The following is a 23666-nucleotide window of genomic DNA, read 5'->3' as shown; positions in this document are numbered from 1 at the left end:
GAGTCTCTGGTTGTGAGAATCCCCGGGTGTAAAAGTCCCCGGATGTGGGATTCCCCGGATGTGTAAATACATCCCCGGGAATTCCCGGATGTGTCACCAGAAGTGAGAATCCCCAGATGTGAGAATCCCCGGATGTAGGAATCCCTGGATGTGAGAATCCCCGGATGTAGGAATCCCTGGATGTGAGAGTCTGTATGTGGGAATCCCCGGATGTGGGAATCTCTGTATTTGAGTATACCTGGATGTTTAATACCCGGATGTGAGTCCCCGGATGTGAGAAGGCGCAGGCCAGGATCTGCCATAGCCCCAGGGAAGTTGGGGGTTGGGGGTCGGGTCAGGGTCAGAAGTCCGGGATCAGGTGGTCGCAGGCACAGAGCGGTCAGGGCGCGCAGCAGGGCTGCAGGCACGGGCTCCAGGTGTTGTGTGCAGGGGCGAGGGGCGGGGCCATGAGGGGGCGGCGCGTGCGCAGCATCCGGGCCACCGCGGCCTCCACGCGTCTGCGCGTCGCCATCGGGCCCTGCAGCGGGCAGGTCTCCCCCGGGTCCGCCGTCAGGTCAAAGAGCAGTGGCCGCAGGTGGCGGGTCATTCGCCGCCCCGAGCAGGCACAGGCAGGGAAACCGAGGCAGGTGCCCGAGCCCGGCGAGTCGGAGCGCGGAGTGGCGAAGTGCAGCTTCCACACCGTGCGGCCTGCGGGGGGTGGGGGGAGAAAGGAGTAACATCCAGGGCCTCACATCCGGGGATTCCCATCCGGGAATTCACATCCAGAACATCACATCCAGGGATTCACATCTGGGCATTCACATGCAAGACCTTACATCCGGGGATTCCCATCCAGGACTTCACATCTGGGTATTCACATCCGGGGATTCCCATCTCGGACCTCACATCCGGGAATTCACATCCGGGACCTCACATCCAGAACCTTACATCCGGGGCTTCACATCCGGGGATTCACATCTGGGGCTTCACATCCGGGGATTCACATCCGGGGCCCCACATCCGTGCATTCACATGTGGGACCTCACATCTGGGGACTCACATCCATGGCCTCACATCCAGGGATTCTCATCTGGGACCTCACATCCAGGGATTCCCATTTGGGACCTCACATCCGGGGCCTCACATCCGGGGATTCCCATCTCATGCCTTCCATCCAGGTCCTCACATCCCAGGATTCCCACATCCGGGGCCTCACATCCAGGGATTCTCATTCAGTACCTCACATCCGGGAATTCCCATCGGGGACTTCACATCCGGGACCTTACATCCGGGGATTCCCATCTCATGCCTTCCATCCAGGTCCTCACATCCCAGGATTCCCACATCCGGGGATTCCCACATCCAGGTCTCCCACCCCCAGGCCTTGCATCCGGGTCCCTGCACGCATGCATGCAGCTCCCTCCCCCGCCCCGGGGCCCAGCGGAGGTCAAGGCACTCACTTGGGTGGTTGAACCAGAGCACAGCGTGCAGCCGGGCCTCGCAGTAGTGCAGCAGGAAGTCGTGGCCTGCGGCCTGCGCCATCCCCAGCAGCGCGGGCATCAGGTCCCGGCCTTCCACCTCCCTGCGGGACCTGGATGTGCAGGCTTCTGAGCGCTCAGAGACCCAGATGTGCAGGCCCGAGCCCCCAGAGACCCGGATGTGCATGCCAGAGATCCCAGAGACCTGGATGTCAAGGCTTGAGCTTTAGAGTCCCGGATGTGCAGGCTTCTGAGCCCTCAGAGACCTGGATGTGCAGGCTTCAGAGGCCTTCAAGACCCGGATGTCCAGGCTCCTGAACACTCAGAGACCCAGATGTGCAGGCTTCTGAGCGCTCAGAGGCCCAGATGTGCAGGCCAGAAATCCCAGAGACCCGGATGTCCAGGTTTCTGAGCCCCCAGAGACACGGATGTGCAGGCCTGAGATCCCAGAGACCCAGATGTGCAGGCTTCTGAGCCCTCAGGGACCCAGATGTGCAGGCCTAAGCCCTCAGAGACCCGGATGTCCAGGCCTGAGACCTGGGCCTAGGTACTCAGAGACCTGGATGTGCAGCCCTGATGCCTTAGAGACCCGGATATGAAGGCCTGAGTCCTCAGAGACCCAGATGTCTAGGCTTCTGAGTGCTCAGAGGCCCAGATTTGCAGGCCTGAGCCCTTAGTTACCCGGATGTAAAGGCTCCTGAGCCCCAGAGACCCGGATGTGCAGGTCTGAGCCCTCAGAGACCCGGATGTGCAGGCTTCTGAGCAACCAGAGACCCGGATGTGCAGGCCTCAGCCTCCCCCGCTCGGGATCCCAGAGGCCCCAGATGACCCCCCTTCTCCTCTACCCCGTGGGGACGCAGGCCGGCGAACTCCTACCTGTCCGCCGGAACCCAGCCCCGGGCCAGGCGCACTACGGTGGGGAACAGGTCCATGAGGCTGGTGGGCTCAGGCACCAGGCGCCCTGCGGGCAGCGTCCCAGGCCAGCACACCAGCCCAGGGACCCGGACGCCGCCCTCCCAGCTGCCCATGCCTTTGGCACCTGCAAGGGGGGGCGAAGGGCAAAGGTCAAGGGGAGGGGTCGGGCCGCGTGGGAGGCCCCGCCCACCCTGCCTCAGTTTTCCCCTAGCCTCGGTGCATGCTGTTGGAACCCCCGAGGCGGGCGCCCCAGCCCGGGCCTCCAGCGAGGCACTGTGGTCAGACGTGAAGTAGACGAGGGTACGGCGCCCCAGCCCCGCGCCGTCCAGCGCTGCCAGCAGTCGCCCTGCGGGGGGGGAAATGGGTCCGTGCCTCAGTTTACCCCCAGCATCCACCATGCCTCGGTTTGCCCCCAACACGCACCGTGCCTCAGTTTACCCAACATGCATTGTGACTCAGTTTACAAATTTCCATCGTGCTTCAGTTTATCCCCAATGCCCAGTGACTCAGTTTACCAAACAGGCTCCGTGCCTCAGTTTACCCCCAACGCTCACCGGGCCTCAGTTTACCCAAATACACCGTGCCTCAGTTTACCCCCAACATGCACTGTGCCTCAGTTTAACCCCAACATGCACTGTGCCTCAGTTTACCCAAATGCACTTTGCCTCAGTTTACCCAAGTGCACCGTGCCTCAGTTTACCCCTATATTTGGGCCTCAGTTTACCCAAGTGCACCGTGCCTAAGTTTACCCAAATGCACCATGCCTCAGTTTACCCCAACCCGCTGACCCCGTCCCCGTGCCTCAGTTTACCCCATCCCGGTGCCTCAGTTTACTCAACCCACTCACCTCGTCCCCGTGCCTCAGTTTACCCAACATGCACCATGCCTCAGTTTACCCAACATGCCTAGTGACTCAGTTTACCCAACATGCACCATGCCTCAGTTTGCCCAACATGCCCAGTGACTCAGTTTACCCAAATACACCGTGCCTCAGTTTACCCCAATACCCAGTGACTCAGTTTACACAACATGCACCGTCCCTCAGTTTACCCCTATATGCGGGCCTCAGTTTACCCACATCCACCGTACCTCAGTTTACCCAAATGCACCGCGCCTCAGTTCACCCTGAACATGCACCGAGCTTCAGTTTACCCAATATGCACCGTGCCTCAGTTTACCCAAGTGCACCTTGCCTCAGTTTACCCCCAACATGCCCAGTGACTCAGTTTACCCAAATGCACCGTTCCTCAGTTTACCCAAACCCCATGCCTCAGTTTATCCCCAACACACTGACCCTGTCCCCGTGCCTCAGTTTACCCAAATGCACCGTGCCTCAGTTTACCCAAGTGCACCATGCCTCAGTTTACCCCAATCCATTGACCCCGTTCCCATGCCTCAGTTTCCCTCATCCTGTTCACCCCATCTCTGTGCCTCAGTTTCCCCCAACCCACTCACCCCACCCCCGTGCCTCAGTTTACCTATCCCGCTCACCCCGTCCCCGTGCCTCAGTCTCCCTATCCCGCTCACCCCACCCCCGTGCCTCAGTTTCCCCCATCCCAAGCACCGTGCCTCAGTTCCTGCCACCCCGCACTCACCCACCATCCAGTCAAGCTCCTCCACGTTGTCGCCGTAAGCGCCGTGCGCGCTGCGGCCCCGGAAGGCAGGTGAGGTGACCAGCAGGACGTGGACGTGGAAGAAGGAGACGAGAAGGAGGAAGGGGCTGGCCTGGTGCCTGCGGACCCACGTCAGACCCCGCCCCCCTCATCAATAACCTCACCAATAACCGACCTGATCAGGTATTGCCAATAATCGATCAGATGATCGATAATTGATCCTGATCTGATCAGATATTACCAATAATCGATCCTGATGTGATCGATAATACCAATAATCAATAGTGATCTGATCAAAAATACCAATAATCGATCGTGATCCGATCAGTTATTACCAATAATCGAACAGATCTGATCAGTTATTACCAATAATCAAACATCTGATCGATATGACCAATAATAGAACATGAGCTGATCAGATATTACTAATAATCGAACAGGATCTGATCAATAATACCAATATTCGATTGTGATGTGATCGATAATACCAATAATCGAACATCATCTGATGGATAATACCAATAATTGAACATTAGCTAATCAGTTATTACCAATAATCGAACATCATCTGATCAGTTATTACCAATAATCGATCATGATCTGATCAATACTACCAATAATCGATCATGGTCTGATCTGAGGTCTACCAGATGTCTCTACAGATCTACTAGATGGAACATCTGGGGACCTGAGGTCTACCAGATGTCTATAGAGATCTACTGGATGTACATCCGGGGATCTGAGGTCTACCAGAGGATTTGAGGTTGACAGTTGACTATAGAGATCTACTGGATATACATCTGGGCACCTGAGGTCTACCAGTTGACTATAGAGATCTAGTAGATGTACATCTGGGGATCTGAGGTCTACCAGATGTCTATAGAGATCTACTGATGGAACATCCGGGGATTTGAGATTGACCAGTTGACTATAGAGATCTACTGGATGTACATCCGGGGATCTGAGGTCTACCAGATGCCTATAGAGATCTCCTAGTGGAACATTCGGGGATTTGAGGTTGACAGTTGACTATAGAGATCTACTGGATGTACATCCGGGGATCTAAGGTCTACCAGTTGACTATAGAGATCTAGTAGATGGCATCTGTCCCCCTCCCCGACGCCAGGCTGACCTGTGCATGAAGGCCTCAGCCTCCCGCAAGAAGAGCCCCGCGCTGGCCTCAAACCTCAGAGGCTGCTGGACGACCTGGTGATCCCTCATCAGGAAGCAGTCGGCATGGACGATGAAGACACCCAGGAGGCAGGAGGTGCAGGCCAGGAGCAAGGCCCCACATACAGGGCCCAGCACCCAGGGCACCCAGCGCAGGCCCAGCAGGCCCGTGAGCTTCCCAGAGTCCAGGCAGAGCTGGGAAAGCAGCAGCAGCTGCGCCCCCAGGTCCAGGGGCCCTTGCAGATGCGCTCGCTTCTCTGAGGGCTCCTCTTGCAAGCAGTCCCCCATCAGGGTGAAGAGGACCCCGAAGAAGGAGTCAAACCCGTGGTTCAGGGGGTGTTGGCAGTGGTCAGAGGGGGACTCACAGTTGAGGCCCAGGTGCCATTTGCCTGGAGGGGAAGAGACGGATGGACGAGTGAATGGATAGGTGGATGGGTACATGGATGGGTGGATGGATGGGTGGGTGGATGGTTGGGTGAGTGGATGGATGGATGGATGGATGGATGGGTGGGTGGATGGATGGATGGATGAATAGGGGAATGGGTGGATGGATGGATGGCTGGATGGATGGATGCACAGTGGATGGATGGATGGGTGGATGGGTGGATGGATGGATGGATGGGTGGGTGGGTGGATGGATGGATGGGTGGATGGATGGGTGGGTGGGTGGATGGATGGATGGGTGGATGGATGGGTGGGTGAATGGATGAATGGATGGAGGTGGATGGATGGATGGGTGGGTGGATGGATGGATGGATGGATGAATAGGTGGATGGGTGGATGGATGGATGGATGAGTGGATGGATGGATGGATGGGTGGATGGATGGATGGATGGATGGATGGGTGGATGGGTGGATGGATGGATGGATGGATGGATGGGTGGATGGATAGATGGATGGGTGGATGGATGGGGGATGGGTGGATGGATGGATTGGTGGATGGATGACTTCTCTCTTACCTATGAGGCCGGTGGCGTATCCCTGCTCCTGCAGGATCTTGGCGAAGGTGATCTCGGAGGTGGGCAGCCCGCCCGACACGGCTGCCCACTGCAGCACGCGCGCCCCGTTGGTGGTCACCATGCCTTTCAAGAGAGAGGAGAAGGACCCTAGGTCAGTGATGATGGCGTCCCGGGTCAGGAGGGGGCATCTAACACCTTCAGGGGGAAGGCCTGCTGTGTCTGGGATAGCCTGGGACCTGCCCACCCGGGTGGAAAGGACCCCAGCCCTGGGAGCCCCCGGGGGAAACCAATATGGCATCACTTCCGGTTTCCTGGCGTTTCAGGGGGGAAGTCCCAGAGTCTCAGGAATTTGAACCTGAGATCCTCAGAGTAATCCTCCCCTCCCTCTAGTGGACCTCAGTGCCCTAGATGTTGAGCCTCAGTTCCCTGGTTGTTGGACCTCAGGTCCCCGGATGTTTGATGTTAGTATCCCGGATGTTGGCCCTCAGATCCCCGGATGATGGAGTTCAGTGCCCTGTATGGTGGATATCAGGACCCCAGATGTTGGACTTCAGTTACCCGGATGTTGTAGCTCAGTTCCCTGGATGTTGGGTCTTACAACCCCGGATATTGGAGCTTAGATTCGGGTATGTTGGCCCTCAGATCCCCAGATGTTGGAGCTCTGTTCCCCGGATGTTGGGGCTCAGGTTCCCGGATGTTGGATCTTAGTACCCCGGATGGTGGATGTCAGGTCCTCGGATCTTGGAGTTCAGTTCCCAGAATGTTAGGCCTCAGATCCCCGGATGTTGGATCTTAGTACAATGGATGTTAGAGATAAGGTCCCCGGATATTAGAGTTCAGTGCCCCGGATGTTTGTGCTCAGATCCCCGGATGTTGGATCTTAGTAACCCGGATGTCAGAGATGAAGTCCCTGGATGTTAGAGTTCAGTGCCCTGGATGTTGGTGCTCAGTTCCCCGGATGTTGAATATCAGGTCCACGGATGTTGGATCTTAGTATCCCGGATGTTGGCTCTCAGATCCCCGGATGTCCTGTCCCCACCTCCCCCCCACCGCTCCCTCCGTTCCCCAGATGTCCCACCCCCCCATACCAACCCAGGCGCACAGGGTAGCGTCCCGTCAGGAAGGCCGCACGGCTCAGGCTGCAGACGGACACTGCCGCCAGGTGCTGGGTCAGCCGCAAGCCGTCCCGGGCCAGGCCGTCCAGGTGCGGGGTGCTGTGGGGGGAGAGGGAAACTGAGTCACAGCCAAGAACATATGGGGACCTGGGGTCTAACATCCGGGGATCTAATGCCCAACATCCGGGGAACTGAGCACCAACATCCGGGGCACTGAGCTCTAACATCCAGGGACTTCATCTCTGACATCCGGGAGCTGAACTCCAACATCCGGGGCCCTGAGATCCCACATCCGGGGATCTAAGATCCAACATCCGGGGACCTGAGATCCCACATCTGGGATACTAAGATCCAACCTCTGGGGACCTGAGGTCCAACATCCGGGGATCTAAGATCCAACATCTGGGGCCCTGAGATCCCACATCCAGGGTACTAAGATTCTATATCTGTGGACTGGGCTCCTACATCTGGGGATCTAAGGCCCAACATCCGGGGACCTGAGGGCCTACATCCGGGCAACTAAGATCCAACCTCTGGGACCTGAGCTCAAACATCCGGGTACCTGGTCTCCAACATCTGGGACACTAAGATCCAACATCCAGGGATCTGATATCCAACATCCGGGGGCCTGATCTCTAACATCTGGGGTACTAACATCTAACATCCGGGAACCTGATTTCCCACATCTGGGTTATACTAAGATTTAACATCTGAGGACCTGATCTCCAACATCCGGGGCACTAACATCCCACATCCGGGGATCTGATATCCAACATCCGGGGACCTGATCTTCAACATCCAGGGAACTGAGATCTAACATCCTGGGAATTGAACTCCAACATCTGGGGACCTAACATCCAACATCCGGGGACCTGGGGTCCACTAGATGTCTATACAGTTCTCCTGGTGGAACATCCGGGGAACTGAGCTCTAACATCCGGGGTACTAACATGTAACATCCGGGGACCTGATATCCAACATCCGGGGCAGTAAGATTCAACATCCGGGGACCTGATCTCCAACATCGGGGACCTGATCTCCAACATCCGGGGACCTGATCTCCAACATCCGGAGCACTAACATCTAACATCCGGGAACCTGATTTCCCACATCCGGGGCATTAAGATCTAACATCCGTGGACCTGTCCTCCAACATCCAGGGCACTAACATCCCACATCCGAGGATCTGATATCCAACATCCGGGGTACTAACATCTAACATCCGGGGACCTGATATCCAACATCCAGGACACTAAGATCTAACATCCAGGCACCTGGGCTCCTACATCCGGAGGAATAAGATCCAACATCCGGGGCACTGAGCTACAACATCCAGGGTACTAATATCTAACATCCGGGGACCTGAGCTCCCACATTCGGGGCACTAACCTCCAACATCTGGGGACCTGAGCTCCTACATCCGGGGCACTGAAGTCCAATATCTGGGGACATGATCTCCCACATCCGAGGTACTAAGATTTAACATCCAGGGACTTGATATCCAACATCCGGGGCACTAACATCCAACATCCGGGGACCTAGTCTCCAACATCCGGGGTACTAACATCCAACATCCAGGGAACTGAAGTCCAACATCCAGGAACCTGATTTCCCACATCCGGGGTATTAAGATTTAACATCCGGGGACCTGATATCCAACATCCGGGGACCTGGTCTTCAAATCCGGGGTACTAACATGTAACATCCAGGGACCTGATATCCAACATCCGGGGCACTAAGATCCAACATCCCGGGATTTGGTATCCAACATCCACGATACTAACATCCAACATCCGAGGAACTGAGTTACTAGATGTCTATACAGTTCTCCTGGTGGAACATCCAGGGATCCGAGCTCCCACATCCGGGTAACTAAGGCCCTACATCCGGGCCTCCCCCTCTGCTCACCGCAGGCTGCGGTTCCAGAAGCTGCCCAGGTCACCCAGGCCCAGGTCGTCCGCCAAGAGCAGCAGGAAGTTGGGGCGCGAGGGGGCAGGGCCTGCGCAGGGGCCAGGGGGGAGGAGGAGGAGGAGAAGGAGGAAGACGAGGGGTGGGGCTGTGCAGCTGCTGTGCGACCTGAGGAGGAGAGAGAGGATGGGTGGATGGATGGGTGGATGGATGGATGGATGGATAGGTGGATGGGTGGATGGATGGATGGATGGGTGAATGGATGGGTGGATAGATGGATGGTTGGATGGATGAGTGGATGGGTGGATGGATGGATGGATGGATGGGTGGGTGGGTGGATGGATGGACGGATGGATGGGTGGATGGATGGGTGGATGGTTGGATGGATGGATGGGTGGATGGATGGATGGGTGGGTGGGTGGATGGATGGATGGATGGGTGGATGGATGGGTGGGTGGGTGTATGGATGGATGGATGGGTGGATGGATGGGTGGGTGGATGGATGAATGGATGGATGGGTGGATGGATGGATGGGTGGGTGGATGGATGGATGGATGGATGGATAGGTGGATGGGTAGATGGGTGGATAGATGGATGGGTGGATGGATGGATGGGTGGATGAATAGGTGGATGGGTGGATGGATGGATGGGTGGAGGGATGGGTGGATGGATGGATAGGTGGATGGGAGGAGGGATGGGAGGACTCCCCCTCCCTCCAGGCCCTCTCCTGACCAACATGGTGCCCAGGATCGCGTCCTTCCCATGATGCTCCCCGTTTCCTGGAAGAGAAGGCCGGAAGCAGGAAGTGGGGAAGAGCTGAGGAACATCCGGCCACCCCAGGGCCAGGCTGCTGTTGCCCTCACCAGTACATCAGCCCCTCAGCTTGTCTTTCCAGGCTTGTGGCGGGGCCCTGAAGCCCCCACCCCGGGGCATGGTGGGACATCCGGGGGGGCTCCAAAAAGCAATCGAAGCCCCCCAAACCCGGGTCCCCACACCTCTCCCCGTGTTCCCCAGAGGACGAACTCACATCCACTGTTCTCTGCCATCAGCGCCTGGGCCTGTTGCTCTCCCTGCCAGCCAGGAAGCTCGCAGGGCTCAAATGTCCATGTCACTCCAGCAGCCAGAACTCCACAAACCCCCTCCAAAATAAAAGTCCCCTTGTTCCTTGGAAAGGAACAGGATGTGGTGCTGAAGGGGTAGGCAGGGAAGGAAGGGAAAAGCCCGGAGTTGCTGGGCTGGGCGCCAAGAAATTGCCAGGCCTGGCAGAGGCAGGAGGAAGGGGAGGAGGGAAACCTCGAGAACTACATGGAGGGCTGCAATAAGAGTCAGGACCGTCAGGGAGCGTGGCCTGTGCCCAGGGGGCGTGGCCTGTGCTCAGTAGGGCGTGGCCAGAGCTCAGGAGGGCGTGGCCTGGGCTGGGGAGGAAGTGAGGGACTCAGGAGGGCTTGGCCTGCGCTGGGGGGCGGAAGTGAGGAAGAATTCCATCCAGAAGCAGCATGGCTGCTTTATTGCCTCTGAGTCTGGGAAAGGACCCCAACGGCCAAAGCGCAGCTGGAGCCAAGGTGTGGAGTGCCCGCTCCGCCACATCCGGGTTCCACCTCTCACATCTGGGTCTCAACCCCTCACATCTGGGTCCCAACCCTCACATCCGGGTCCAAACCCCTCACATCCGGGTCCTGGCGCCTGCCAGTGGACCTGGAGTTAAGTGACATCCTGGTACTCGCCTCCACATCTGGGTTCCCGGACCTGGAGATCCCTAACATCCGGGTACCCACCCCACATACGGGTTCACAGACCTGGAGGTCCCTAACATCTGGGTACTCACCCCACATCCAGGTTCATGGACCTGGAGGTCCCTAACATCTGGGTACTCACCCCACATCCAGGTTCATGGACGTGGAGGACCCTAACATCCGAGTACCCAGCCCACATCCGGGTTCACTCACCTGGAGGTCCCTAACATCTGGGTACTCACCCCACATCCAGGTTCATGTACCTGGAGGTCCCTAACATCCGAGTACCCAGCCCACATCCGGGTTCACGAACCTGGAGGTCCCTAACATCCAGGTAGTTCCCATTCCACATCTTGGTCCTGGACCCTCAGTGGATGTGGAGGGACCTGACATCTGGGATCCTCACGCCACATCCGGGTCCTAGACCCTGTAAGTGGAAGGAGAGGAGCGTGACATCCGAGACTCCACACGCCACAGCCAGGCCTGTGGATGTGATATCCGGGTCCTGGCCAGCACATGTCCAGGTCCCTGCCACAGTCCACATCCGGGTTAATGGACATGGACTTACATAACATCCGGTTCCCCACGCAACATCCGGGTCCTGGCCCCTCAGTGGACCTGGAGATAGGTGACATCCGGGTCCCCCAGTCCACATCTGGGTCCTGGCCCCTCAGTGGACCTGGAGATAAGTGACATCTGGGTCCCTGACGCCACATCCGGGTGAGTGGACACGGAGGAGGGTGACATCCGGGTCCCCCAGTCCACATCCGGGTCCTGGCCCTTCAGTGGACCTGGAGATAAGTGACATCCGGGTTCCCCAGGCCATATCTGGGTCAGTGGACACGAATGAGGGTGACATACGGGTCCCTCCCAGTCCACATCCGTGTACTGGCCCCTCAGTGGACATGAAGGAAGGTGACATCCGGGTCCCTCCTAGTCCACATCCGGGTCCTGACCCATCAGTGCATCTGGCGGAAAGTGACATCCAGTTCCTCCATGCCACATCTGGGTCAGTGGACATGGAAGAAAGTGACATCCGGGTCCCTTCTAGTCCACATCCGGGTCCTGGCCCCTCAGTGGACCGGGAGATAGGTGACATCCGGGTTTCTCCCAGTCCACATCCGGGTCCTGGCCCCTCAGTGGACCCAGAGATAGGTGACATCTGGGTCTTTCCCAGTCCACATCCGGGTCCTAGCCTCTCCGTGGCCTCTGGTCGGACCGCAGCTTCTGTACAGCACACGCAGGTTTGGAGTCCCACATCCCGGCATCTTCCGGCTGGGGCCCAGGAGTCTTGCTGGAGCCGGACATCCAGGTCTGACGCGCTTTCCCTGCAACCGAACCCAGCGGCCGAAAGGCAGGAATGAAGCCCCACATCCGGGTCTTCTCGGTCTGTTGTCTGGCAACCGAAGGCACAGGCCTAGACGCTGTGGTGGAGCCCAACGTCCTGGTATCTTCACTTGGTTGCCCGGCAACCGAACGCCGCGGCCTAGTGGCGGGAATGAAGCCCCACATCCGGGTCTCCTCAGTCCGTTGCCCTGCCATGGCACCCAGCGGCCTAGTGGCGGGAATGAAGCTGAACATCCGGGTCTCCGGCGCACGGGGGTCGTGTCCGGGCGGCGCCCTGGGGTGGGCGTGGCAGACGTAGGCGGCGCGCACCTCCAGGCTGCCGTCAGTGCCCAATGTGAAGCGGCCATGACTCGGCGGCCCATGCAGCACCAGCCCGCCGGGCAGGCGCCAGGACACCGGAAGCGTGGAGGTGGGGCAGCGCAGCCGGAAGCTGCCACCCAGCGCCACACGCAGCGCTGCCCCCGACGCTGCCCCAGGGGGTGGAGTCAGCGCCCAAGATAGCGGGGCAGGCGCATGATGGGGCGGAGCTGGCGCAACAGGGGCGGAGTCAATGCCTCAGAGGGCGCAGTCAGCGCCCAAGATGGCGGCGCAGGCGGGCCAGGGGGCGGAGCTGCCTCAGAGGGTGGAGCCAGCGCACCAGGGGGCGGAGCCAGCACCCAAGATGGGAGGGCAGGAGTGTGACTGGGCGGAGCTGGCGCACCAGGGGGTGGAGTCAATGCCTCAGTGGGCGGAGCCGACGCCACAGGGGGCAGAGCCCGTGCCCACCATGGCGGCAGCCACACCCACATCTGGGCTTCACCCGCCGGGTTGCACGCCACACATGCCACGGCGTAGCTGCCACCGCTGCGCAGCGCAAGCACATCCGGGATTTCCAACGTCCCACGCGCATCCACGCTGATCCCTCCCCCCATGCGACTGCGATACGGGACTGGAAGTACCAGCCCGCCTGGAAGTTCCCACAGCAGGCGGTGCTCGGGGACGCCATCCGCCTGGCAGCGCACGCGCAGATGCACCACGGTGGAGACCCGGATGTCGTCGTTCACGTCATCATGGACATCAGGCATGACCCGGATGCGCAGCGCCCACAGCTGCACGTGTAGGCGCACGGTGGCGTGCCAGCCCCGCTCCGCCATGCACGTGTACATGCCTGCGTCGGCCCGCCGTGCCCCCTGCAGGCGCAGACGCCCGTCCGGCAGCACCCGGAAGTGGGCGTCCTCCGGGCCGGAAGTGAAGGCCACGGGCTCCGAGGCCGGTGTCAGCCAGGTCACTGCGCGCGACCCCTGGGTCACGGGGGCACGTGAAGGTCACGGGGGTGCTGTAGGGGACGGAGAGCTCGGGGGGTAGTGGGGCGGAAGCGGAAGTGGGAGATGAAGAGGAAGCAGGAAGTGAAGCAGGAAGTGAAGGGGAAGCCGGAAGTGAAGCAGGAAGCGAAGGGGAAGCAGGAAGTGAAGAGGAACCAGGAAGTGAAGAGGAAGAGGAAATAGGAAATGAAGAGGAAGAAGGAAGAGACTGAGAGGAAGAGGAAGAAGAGGAAACATGAGAGGAAGCAGGAAGAGATGGAGAAGAGGAAGAAGGAAAAGAAGAGGAAGCAGGAAAAGAATGTGAAGAAGAGGAAGAAGGAAGAGACTGAGAAGAGGAAGAGGAAGGAAAGGAAGAAGAGGAAGAAGGAAGAGACTGAGAAGAGGAAGAGGAAGGAAAGGAAGAAGAGGAAGAAGGAAGAGACTGAGAAGAGGAAGAGGAAGGAAAGGAAGAAGAGGAAGAAGGAAGAGACTGAGAAGAGGAAGAGGAAGGAAAGGAAGAAGAGGAAGAAGGAAGAGACTGAGAAGAGGAAGAGGAAGGAAAGGAAGAAGAAGAAGAAGGAAGAGATTGAGAGGAAGAGAACAGGAAAGGATGAGAGGAAGAGGAAGAAGGAAAGGAAGAGGAAGAAGGAAAAGAAGTAGAGGAGGAAGCAGAGGAAGAGGAAGAAGATGAAGGATGGTGAGAGGAAGAGGAAGGAAGAGATGGAGAGGAAGAAGGAAAGGAAGAGGAAACAGGAAAGGAAGAGGAAGAGGGAAAGGAAGAGGAAGAAGAAGTTGAATGATGTTGAGAGGAAGAGGAAGAAGAAGGAAGTGATTGAGAGAAGAGGAAGAAGGAAAGGAAGAGGAAACAGGAAATGAAGAGGAAGAGGAAGAAGGAAGTGACTGAGAGGAAGAGGAAAAACCCGCCCCAGGCTCCGCCCCCCCACCCGTGGTCACACATCCGAGGTCTAACCCAGGCCCCAGGTCCCAGATCCCCACACTCCCATCAGGCCTCGCGACCCGAACATCCAGATCTCCCAGGACACCGGATGGGACGTGGAGGCAGTGGTAGGCAGCACAGTCCTCCCTGGGATCGGCATCCTGGGTCACGGGGGTCACGGGGGTCACGGGAAGCCGGGGTTGCAGATAGGAGGCGCCTGGCCCAGCCGCCAACTCCACGCGCAGCCGTGCATGCGCGTTGCCCGCCGCGTTGCGCGCCACACACACATACTCCCCCGCATCGCGTGACGTCACCGGACGCACGGAGAGCATGCCGTTGGGAAAGGCGTGGACATGGATGTCAGAGCTGGGGAGGGGAGAGGGAGGGAGGGCAGGAAGGAAGGAAGGAGTGAAGGAAGGAGGGAAGGATGAAGGAAGGATTGGAGGGAAGGAAGGAGAGAATGTAGGGAAGGAAGGAGGGAAGGAAGGATTGGAGGGAAGGATTGGAAGGAAGGATTGGAGGGTAGGAAGGATGGAAGAATCGGAGGGAAGGAAGGAAGGATTGGAGGGAAGGAAGGAAGGATTGGATGGAAGGAAAGATGGAAGGATTGGAGGGAAGTAAGGAAGGATTGGAGGGAAGGAAGGAAGGAAGGATTGGAGGGAAGGAAGGATGGAAGGATTGGAGGGAAGGAAGGAAGGAAGGATTGGAGGGAGGGAAGGAAGGATTGGAGGGAAGGAAGGATTGGAGGGAGGGAAGGAAGGATTGGAGGGAAGGAAGGATTGGAGGGAGAGAAGGAAGGATTGGAGGGAAGGAAGGATGGAAGGATTGGAGGGAAGGAAGGAGGGAATGTAGGGAAGGGAGATTGGAAGGAAGGAGGGAATGTAGGAAAGGAAGGATGGAAGGAAGGAAGGATTGGAGGGAAGGAAGGAAGGATTGGAGGGAAGGAAGGAAGGATTGGAGGGAAGGAAGGAAGGATCGGAGGGAAGGAAGGAAGAAGGGAAGGAGGGAAGGAAGAAAGGAAGAAGGGAAGGAAGAAAGGAAGGAGGGAAGGAAGGAGGGAAGGAAGTAATAGGAGGAAAGACCATAAGGAAGGGAAGACAAATTTGAAGCCAATGTTAGTTATTCACACATGTGACATATGCATCCAATACTCATCTTGTATCGATCCCTGATCGATCATCTATCAATGATCGATCACTAGGGTTCTACCTTGCGATCTGGCAAGCCAGGACCTATAAATTACCTATTCACTGCTAATGGATCTACCATCCCCACCTCATCTCTATCAATATTTAATCGATAATCGATTTGTTATCTATGGTCTACTGTGTCTATGTCATCTGTCTAATCCATCCTCTATCAATTAACTATCTATCAAGGGGTATCATCTTTATCCCAACTATGGGTGGATGATGGATGGATGCATGGATGGGTGGATGGATGGATGGGTGGATGGATGGGTAGATGGATGGGTGGATGAATGGGTAGATGGATGGGTGGATGAATGGGTAGATGGAAAGATGGATGGGTGGACGGATGGGTGGGTGGATGGGTGGGGAAATGGATGAGTGCATGGGTGGATGGATGGAAGGATGGATGGATGGATGGGTGGATGGGTGGGTGGATGGATGGATGGATGGGTGGGTGGATGGATGGAGGGAAGGGTGGATGGGTGGGTGGATGGATGGATAGATGGATGAATGGATGGATGGGTGGATGGGTGGGTGGACGGATGGATCGATGGGTGGATGGATGGGTGGATGGATGAGTGGATGGATGGATGTGGGGATGGGTAGATGCACTGGTGGGTGGATGGATGCCCCCCACTTCCCATACTCACCTGCTCCCAGCATCTACCAGGCGCCCATCTGGCAGCCTCCAGAACACGCATGGGGCGGGGTCCCCACGCGCGTGGCAGTGCAGCGTGAGGTCAGCACCGTGGGGCACGCGTGTGGCGAGCGGGCCTCGGGGTTGGCCGCTGGGGGGGAGACGCGCGTGCGCGGGCGTGACTTCGACGTGCACAGTGCGTCTCTCGCTGCTCAGCGTGTTGGCGGCCACGCACTCGCACTCACCAGCATGCCGCGGGGCCTGCAGGCGGCGCAGCACCAGCGTGCCATTGGGGAGGACGTAGACGTCGCTGAGTCGAGGGTGAATGAGCGCATGCACGGGTCTCACGTGGGTCCTGTCAGGCAGGCGCCAGTGCAGGGCCGCAGGGGAACAGGCCTGGGCTGTGCAGGGCAGGTGCAGGGTGAGGCCCGCGTGGGCAGACACGAACTCCGTGGGCGCCTCACGCAGCACGGGGGGAGCGGGGGAGGCGTGCATGACATTTCCACGTGTGTCAGAGCCACGCATGCGTGCTTCATGTGTATCAGGTGAGTGTGGAAGGGACGTGATCGTGTCCCTTTCACGAGTGATATTTCCACGTGTGACCATTGTGTGAGTGTCAGATTCACGCGTGACATTTACACGCATGTCAGATCCATGCATGTGCGGTCCAAGAGTATCAGGGCCATGCAGAAGGGACCTGATCGCGTCCATTCCACGCATGACATTTTCACGCGTGATGTTTTCAAGCGTGTCAGGTCTATGAATGGACCTGATCGTGTCCATTCCACGCCTGTCATATCCAAGCGTGACATTTGCACTCGTGTCTGATCCACGTATGTGCATTCTAAGAGTTTCAAGTCCACGCAGAAGGGGTCTGATCGTGTCAGATCCACGAGTGACATTTCCACTGGGGTTAAGCCTATGAATAACGGACATGATCGTGTCCCTTTCACGCGTGACATTTACATGTGTGACATTTACACGCATGTCAGATGCAGTTATGTGAGTTTCACGCGTGTCCAGTGAGTGTGGAAGGGATCTGATCGTGTCCATGTCACGTGTGACATTTTCACACGTGATCATCAAGTCAGTGGCAGGCCTACGCGTGCCCAGTTTGCTCCTGTCAGGTCCACGCCTGTCCTTTCCACGCGTGACCATCGTGTGAGTTTCAGATCCACTCGTGACATTTCCATGCGTGTGCATCGTGCCAGCGTCAGATCCACTCGTGTCCGTCCCACGCGTGTCGGGCGCCGCTGGGGTCAGCTCCATGCCTGGGGATAGACAGACGGACGGAGGGAGGGACAGAGGGACAGGGCGTTGGATAAGGGCCCCTGTGCTGGTCGGAGACAGTGCTCTGTCCCTTTGTCTGTCCGTCCGGCTGTCCATCTCTCTGTCTGTCTGTCTATCCATCTGTCTGTCAGTCTGTCTATGTCTGTCTGTCCCTCTGTCTGTCTGTCAGTCTGTCTGTTCGTCTGTCTACTTGTCCATCCGTCTGTCCATCTGTTTGTCCCTCTGTCTCTCTGTCCATCTGTCTGTCCCTCTGTCTCTCTGTCCCTCTGTCTGTCCATCTGTCTGTCCCTCTGTCTCTCTGTCCATCTGTCTATCCATCCATCAGTCCATCCGTCTATCTGTCCATGTGTCTGTGTCGCTCTGTCCACCGATGTATCTGTCTGTCCATTCATCTGTCCATCCATCTATCTACTGTCTGTCTACCTACCTGTGTATCCTTCCTTCCATCCATCTCTCTCTCTCTCTCTCTCTCTCTCTCTCTGTCTCTCTCTCTCTCTGTCTCTCTCTCTCTGTCTATGGCTCTGTCTATCTGTCCATTGCTCTGTCTGTCTATCTATGATTCTATTTGTCCACTGGTCCATCCATCTAGCTATCTGTCCATCTGTCTGTCCACCTGTCTCTCTATGTATCTGTCTGCCTGTCTGTCTGGTGTCTGTCTACCTATCTGTCTACCCACCTGTCCATGTTATCTCTTTCAATCCATCCATCCATCCACCCGTCTGTCTATCCATCCATCTGTCCATCTGTCTCTCTGACTGTGTATGCCTCTGTCTGTCTATCTGTCCATTGGTCCATCTATCCATCTGTTCATCTGTTCGTCTCTCTGTCCATTCTTCTATCTGTCTCTATGGCTCTGTCTATCCGTCCATTGGTCTGTCTGTCTGTCTGTCTATCTATCTATCTATCTGTCTGTCTGTCTGTCTGTCTGTCTGTCTGTCTACCTATCCATCCATCCAACCATGTATGTTTCTATCTGTCTGTGTGTCTATCCGTCCAGTTGTCCATGTATCTCTCTGTCTGTCTGTCTCTCTATGGCTCTGTCTGTCCATCCTTCCATTGGTCAGTCTGTCTGTCTGTCTCTTTCTATCTATCTGTCCATGTCTCTGGTGTCTGTCTGTCTATGGCTCTGTCTATCCGTCCATCAGTCTATCTGTCTGTTTATCCGTCCATCAGTCCATGTATCTCTCTGTCTGTCTGTCTGTCTCTCTATGGCTCTGTCTATCTGTCCATTGGTTTATCTGTCTGTCTGTCTACCTATCTATCTGTCCATCTGTCCTTCTATCTATCTACTATCTGTCTACCTGTCTATCCGTCCTTCTGTCTGTCCATCTGTCCACCTGTCTCTGTATCCATCCGTCTGTCTGGTATCTGTCTACCTATCTGTCTATACATCCATCAGTCTGTCTGTCTACCCATCCATCTGTCCATCTATCTCTTTGTCTATGGCTCTGTCTGTCTATATGTCCATTGGTCTGTCTATCTATCCATCCAGCTGTCTGTCTGTCTACCTATCTATCCATCCATCCAATCATGTATGTTTCCATGTCTGTCTCTCCATCCATCTGTCCATGTATCTCTCTGTCTGTCTGTCTATGTCTCTGTCTGTCCATTTGTTTATCTATCTATCAGTCTGTCTGTCTATCTATCTGTCCATCTGTCTGTCTACTGTCTGTCTACCTGTCTATCCGTCCTTCTGTCCATCTGTCTGTCTGACTCTCTATGGCTCTGTCTATCCGTCCATTCATCCGTCTATCCACCTATCTGTCTGTCTGTCTGTCTGTCTATCCATCCGTCCCTCTATCTATCTGTCTGCTCTGTCTGTCTGTCTGTCTGTCCGTGCGTGTGTGTTTGTCTCCCCAGTCATCCTGTCCCCCACACGACCAGTAACACAGACAACAGACAGACAGACAGAGTAAAGGACTTCGCCCCTCCCCTTCCCATGCCCTCTGACCTGTCCATGCCCTCTGCCCTCCCAGTGACCCCTGACCTCCCTGAGACCTCTCCATGACCTCTGACTACTCTGTGTCCTCTGACCTCCTGTGACTCCTGGCTTCCCCATGACCTCTGACCTCCCAGTGACCCTCCTGAGACCTCCCCGTGACCTCTCCATGACCCCTGAGTTCCCCATGACCTTTGACCTCCCATCCACTTCTCACCTGCCCATGGCCTCTCACCTCCCCGTGACCTCTCCATGACCTCTGACCTCTGCAACCGCTGACCCTACTGTGACCCCTGACTTCCCTGTGACCTCTGACCCCCCGTGACCCCTAACTTCCCCGTGACCTCTGACCATCTTGTATCCTCCCTGTGACCTCTAACCTCCACCTCCTATTTGGCTCCCTTCAGTCCCCTGCCCCCACGCCAAGAGCCTGCAGGAGACAGATGGGTAAACTGAGGCTCACCCTTTTCTAGCTCGTTCCAGGCGCCAAGGGGCGGGGTCACGGCGGGCGGGGCCGGGGGTCACGGGTCAAAGGTCCCGGGAAGTCGCAGGACGGGAAGGGAGGGCATCCGGGGCACAGCCATGCAGGGTCGTGACCATGGGGTCATGGGGGTTCGCCGTGGGTCCCGGCAGGGCGCGGTGGGCTTTGTGCTGTCTCCCCTGCCTGCGGCCGCCGCCAAGCCTCCTGGAGGCCAGAAGTAAGGAGGTCAGAAGTGAGGAGGCCGGAAGTGAGGAGGACAGAAGTGCAGAGGTCGGAGCAGCGGATGGTCGAGGGGTGGAGGCCGGAAGTGGGGATGTCCGTGTCAAAACCAGAAGTGGATAGGTCCGTGGGGAGACCGGAAGTGTGGAAGTCAGAAGTGGGGATCTCCAAGTGGTAATAGGAAGTCGGGTGGTCCCACTGGAGACCGGAAGTGGGGAGGTCCGTGGGGAAACCGGAGGTGTGGAAGCCGGAAGTTGGGATCTCTCAGTCGAAAACGGAAGTGGGTAGGGCGAAGTAGTGGAGGCATGAAGTGGGGATTTCTGAGTGGAAACCGGAAGAGGGGAAACAGGAAGTGGGGTGGTCCGAATGGAGACCGGAAGTGGGGATCTCCGCGTGGAGACCGGAAGTGTAGATCTGCGAGGGGAGCCCAGAAGTGGGGATGTTCGAGACAAAACCGGAAGTGTGGAAGCCGGAAGTGGGGTGGTCCGAGTGGAGACCGGAAGTAGGAATTTTTGAGTGGAAACTGGAAGTGTGGAAGCAGGAAGTGCGGGGGTCTGAGTGGAGACTGGAAGTGGGGAGGTCCGCGGGGAGAGCGGAAGTGGGTAGGCGGAAGTAGTGAAGACAGGAAGTGGTGATGTTCGAGTGGAAACCGGCAGTGTGGAGACCAGAAGTGGGGTGGTCTGAGTGGAGACCGGAAGTGGTGAGGTCCGAGTGGAGACCGGAAGTGGGTCGGCGGAAGACACAGAGACCGGAAGTGGGGATATTTGTGTCAAAACCGGAAGTGTGGAAACCGGAAGTGTGAACGCCGGAAGCAGGGAGGTCTCCTTGGAGACTGGAAGCAGGGAGGGCGGGGCCCGGAAGTCGCCCGTGCTGCGGCCGCGCACGCGTGCCAGGATGCGCGCCGAGTGCTAGGGCTGGATGTGCTCGGCAGCCACTGTTGGGCGCGGGTGGCGCGGCAAGGCAGGCTCGAACCCGCAGCCGGCGGGGGCGGAACACGGGACGGGAGGGAGATGCGGAGGCGGCGGACGCCGCTGCTGCCCGCTCTCGGGGCCGCCAGCAGTACGCCGACGCCACAGCCACGCTTCCCCAGTGCCCGGGCCCAAGCTTGGCACACCAACAATGACGTCAGCCCCGCGCGACGCCCCCGCAGCCGCTTCAACAGCGGCGCCTGCCATCTTGGAATCTGCCATTTTTGAATCCGCCGTCTTGGCCTCCACCATCTTGGAATCTGCCATCTTAATTCCCTCCATCTTGGATTCCTCCATCTTTGGTTCCACCACCTTGTTTTCAGCCATCTTTATTCCTTCCATCTTGTTTTCCGCCATCTTGATTCCTTCCATCTTGGATTCTGCCATGTTGCTTTCCCTGATCTTGTTTCCCTCCATTTTGGATTCCGCCATCTTGGCGTCCACCATCTTGGAATCCACCATGTTGGTGTCGGCCATGTTGGATTCCACCATGTTTTCGGCCATCTTGGTTCCCTTCATCTTGGATTCCTCCATCTTGTTTCTCTCCATGTTTGATTCCGCCATCTTGGCATCTGCCATCTTCGTTAAGTCCATCTTGGCTTCCGGCATCTTAGTTCCCTCCATCTTGGATTCTGCAATCTTGGCTTCCGCCATTTTGTTTCCTTCCATCTTGGATTCCACCATCTTGGTTCCCTCCATCTTGGTGTCCACCATCTTGTTTTTGGCCATCTTGGAATCCGCCATGTTGGCGTCGGGCATGTTACATTCCGTCATGTTTTCGGCCATCTTGCTTCCCTCCATTTTGGATTCCGCCATCTTGGTGTCCACCATCTTGGAATCCACCATCTTAATTCCCTCCATCTTGTTTTCCGCCATCTTGTTGCCTTTCGTCTTTGATTCTGCCATCTTGTTTTTGGCCATCTTGCTTTCTGCCATCTTGGATTCTTCCATCTTTGATTCTGCCATCTTGTTTTTGGCCATCTTGCTTTCCGCCATGATGGATTCTTCCATCTTTGATTCCACCATCTTGTCTCCCGCCATCTTGCCCCCCGCCGCCCCACCCATGCTGATGTCGGCGTCCCAGCGCGCCAGCCCCAGCGCGTTGGCGGCCACGCACACATAGCGCCCGGCGTGCCGTGGGCCCAGCGTGGGAAGCGTCAGCGTCCCGTCCGCCCCGACCCTGACCCCGTCCATCCCCAGCTCCGTCCCTGCCCAGGCCCAGCGCCCTCCCGGCAGCAGCCAGCCCATGCGCGCCGCCGGCTCCGCCTCCTCCCGGCAGCCCAGCCGCAGCGCGACACACGCAGGCAGCACCAGATCCGTGGCTGCTGGCACCTGCGACGCCACCACGAACATGCGCTGCACCCGGCCTGTCATAGCGGCCTCAAAGCCGCCGTAGGCCACAGGGCCCGGGGCTGCAGACGGGGTGTCGGCCGTGGGGGCTGTGGCTTCAGAAGGGGCGGAGGCCGTGGGGGCTGTGGCTTCAAAGCTGGTGTAGGCCGCGGGGCCTGTGGCTTCAGACAGGGTGTAGGCTGCGGGGCTTGTGGCTTTCTCCTCAGTGTAGGCCTCAGATCCTATGGCTTTTTCCTCAGCGAAGGCCTCGGATTCTATGGCTTTATTTGCACCATAGGCCTCGGATTCTATGGCTTCATTCACAGCGTAGGCTTTTTCTTCACCATAGGTCTCAGATTTCGTGGCTTTTTCCTCAGTGTAGGCCTCGGATCTCATGGCTTAATCTGAGCCATAGGCACTGGATCCTTTGGCTTTCTCCTCAGTGTAGGCCTCAGATCCTATGGTTTCATTCACAGCGTAGGCCTCGGATCCTGTGGCTTCATTCACACCATAGGCCTCGGATTCCATGGCTTCCTCCTCCACATAGGCCCCGGACCCCGTGGCTCTGTCCCCGCCGTAGGCCACGCGCCGTGCCTTGGTTTCCCCGCGGCGCCCCACGCGGGCCTCACAGCGGTACCAGCCAGCATCGGCCTGGCGCATCCTGTGGATCTCCAGCGTTGTCCCCCCATCATGGCCGCCATCCTCATTGCCCCGCAGGATGGAGCCGTCAGGCCGCGTCCAGGCCATGTGTGGTGTTTCCGAGCCCTGTGCCGAACAGCACAGCTGCAGCGTCTGCCCCGGGGTCACCACGTGCACGTCATCGGGGTCATCACGGGGGTTGAGGGTCACCCAGGGTGCATCCTCTGGGTCCTCGGGGCACGCACGCATGCTGTCCACGTCAGACACATGTGTGGCCCACGCAGCCCGGCCCAGTGCAGTGTCAGCTCGGGCTGCAGCAGCCAGGCAGGCCGCGTTCACAGCAGGGCCACCACACCCGGAAGTGACATCGGCGACGATGATGACGTGCCAGGGCTGCGCACCAGGAGGTAGGCCTTGCCCACATCCGGGTCATGGACATCCGGGAAACTGGCCTCAGGGTGAGCGTGGCCTCCATCCTGGTCATACCCGGGGCCTACATCTGGGTCTTTGTCCTCAGAGTGGGCGGGGCCCTGATCTGGG

At 57.5% G+C, this 23666-nt stretch overlaps 1 protein-coding gene across 1 annotated transcript; it reads right to left on the bottom strand.

Moving 5' to 3' along the window:
* Positions 1-379: 379 nt before the first annotated feature.
* LOC122121643 (arylsulfatase L-like) lies at positions 380-7893 on the bottom strand. The gene is made up of 10 exons (XM_042695851.1): positions 7739-7893; positions 7207-7328; positions 6115-6237; positions 5118-5544; positions 3968-4104; positions 2606-2718; positions 2542-2563; positions 2334-2496; positions 1440-1561; positions 380-687 (listed from the first exon to the last, which is right to left on the bottom strand). Exons 1-10 carry the CDS (start codon positions 7891-7893, stop codon positions 380-382), a joined length of 1692 nt encoding a protein of 563 aa, XP_042551785.1.
* Between the last annotated feature and the right edge of the window lie 15773 nt (positions 7894-23666).

This window comes from Dipodomys spectabilis, unplaced genomic scaffold (genome assembly GCF_019054845.1).
Source record: "Dipodomys spectabilis isolate Male_0828 unplaced genomic scaffold, ASM1905484v1 ptg000192l, whole genome shotgun sequence".
Taxonomy (NCBI): domain Eukaryota; kingdom Metazoa; phylum Chordata; class Mammalia; order Rodentia; family Heteromyidae; genus Dipodomys; species Dipodomys spectabilis.
The sequence above is the reverse complement of the archived record's forward strand: the minus strand, read 5'-3'. Positions and strand labels throughout refer to the sequence as shown.

What these genes read in the sequence shown, in the direction of transcription:
- LOC122121643 (XM_042695851.1), bottom strand. Translation starts at nt 7,893, where the DNA reads ATGTTAGATGTTAGTACCCCAGATGTTAGAGATCAGGCCCCCGGATGT. An exon ending in GGAGCTTGACTGGATGGTGG is followed by an intron (nt 2,719 to 3,967) that starts GTGAGTGCGGGG and finishes CCCCCCCCGCAG; the next exon opens with GGCGACTGCTGGCAGCGCTG. An exon ending in CTGGGGCGCCCGCCTCGGGG is followed by an intron (nt 2,564 to 2,605) that starts GTTCCAACAGCA and finishes AAACTGAGGCAG; the next exon opens with GGTGGGCGGGGCCTCCCACG.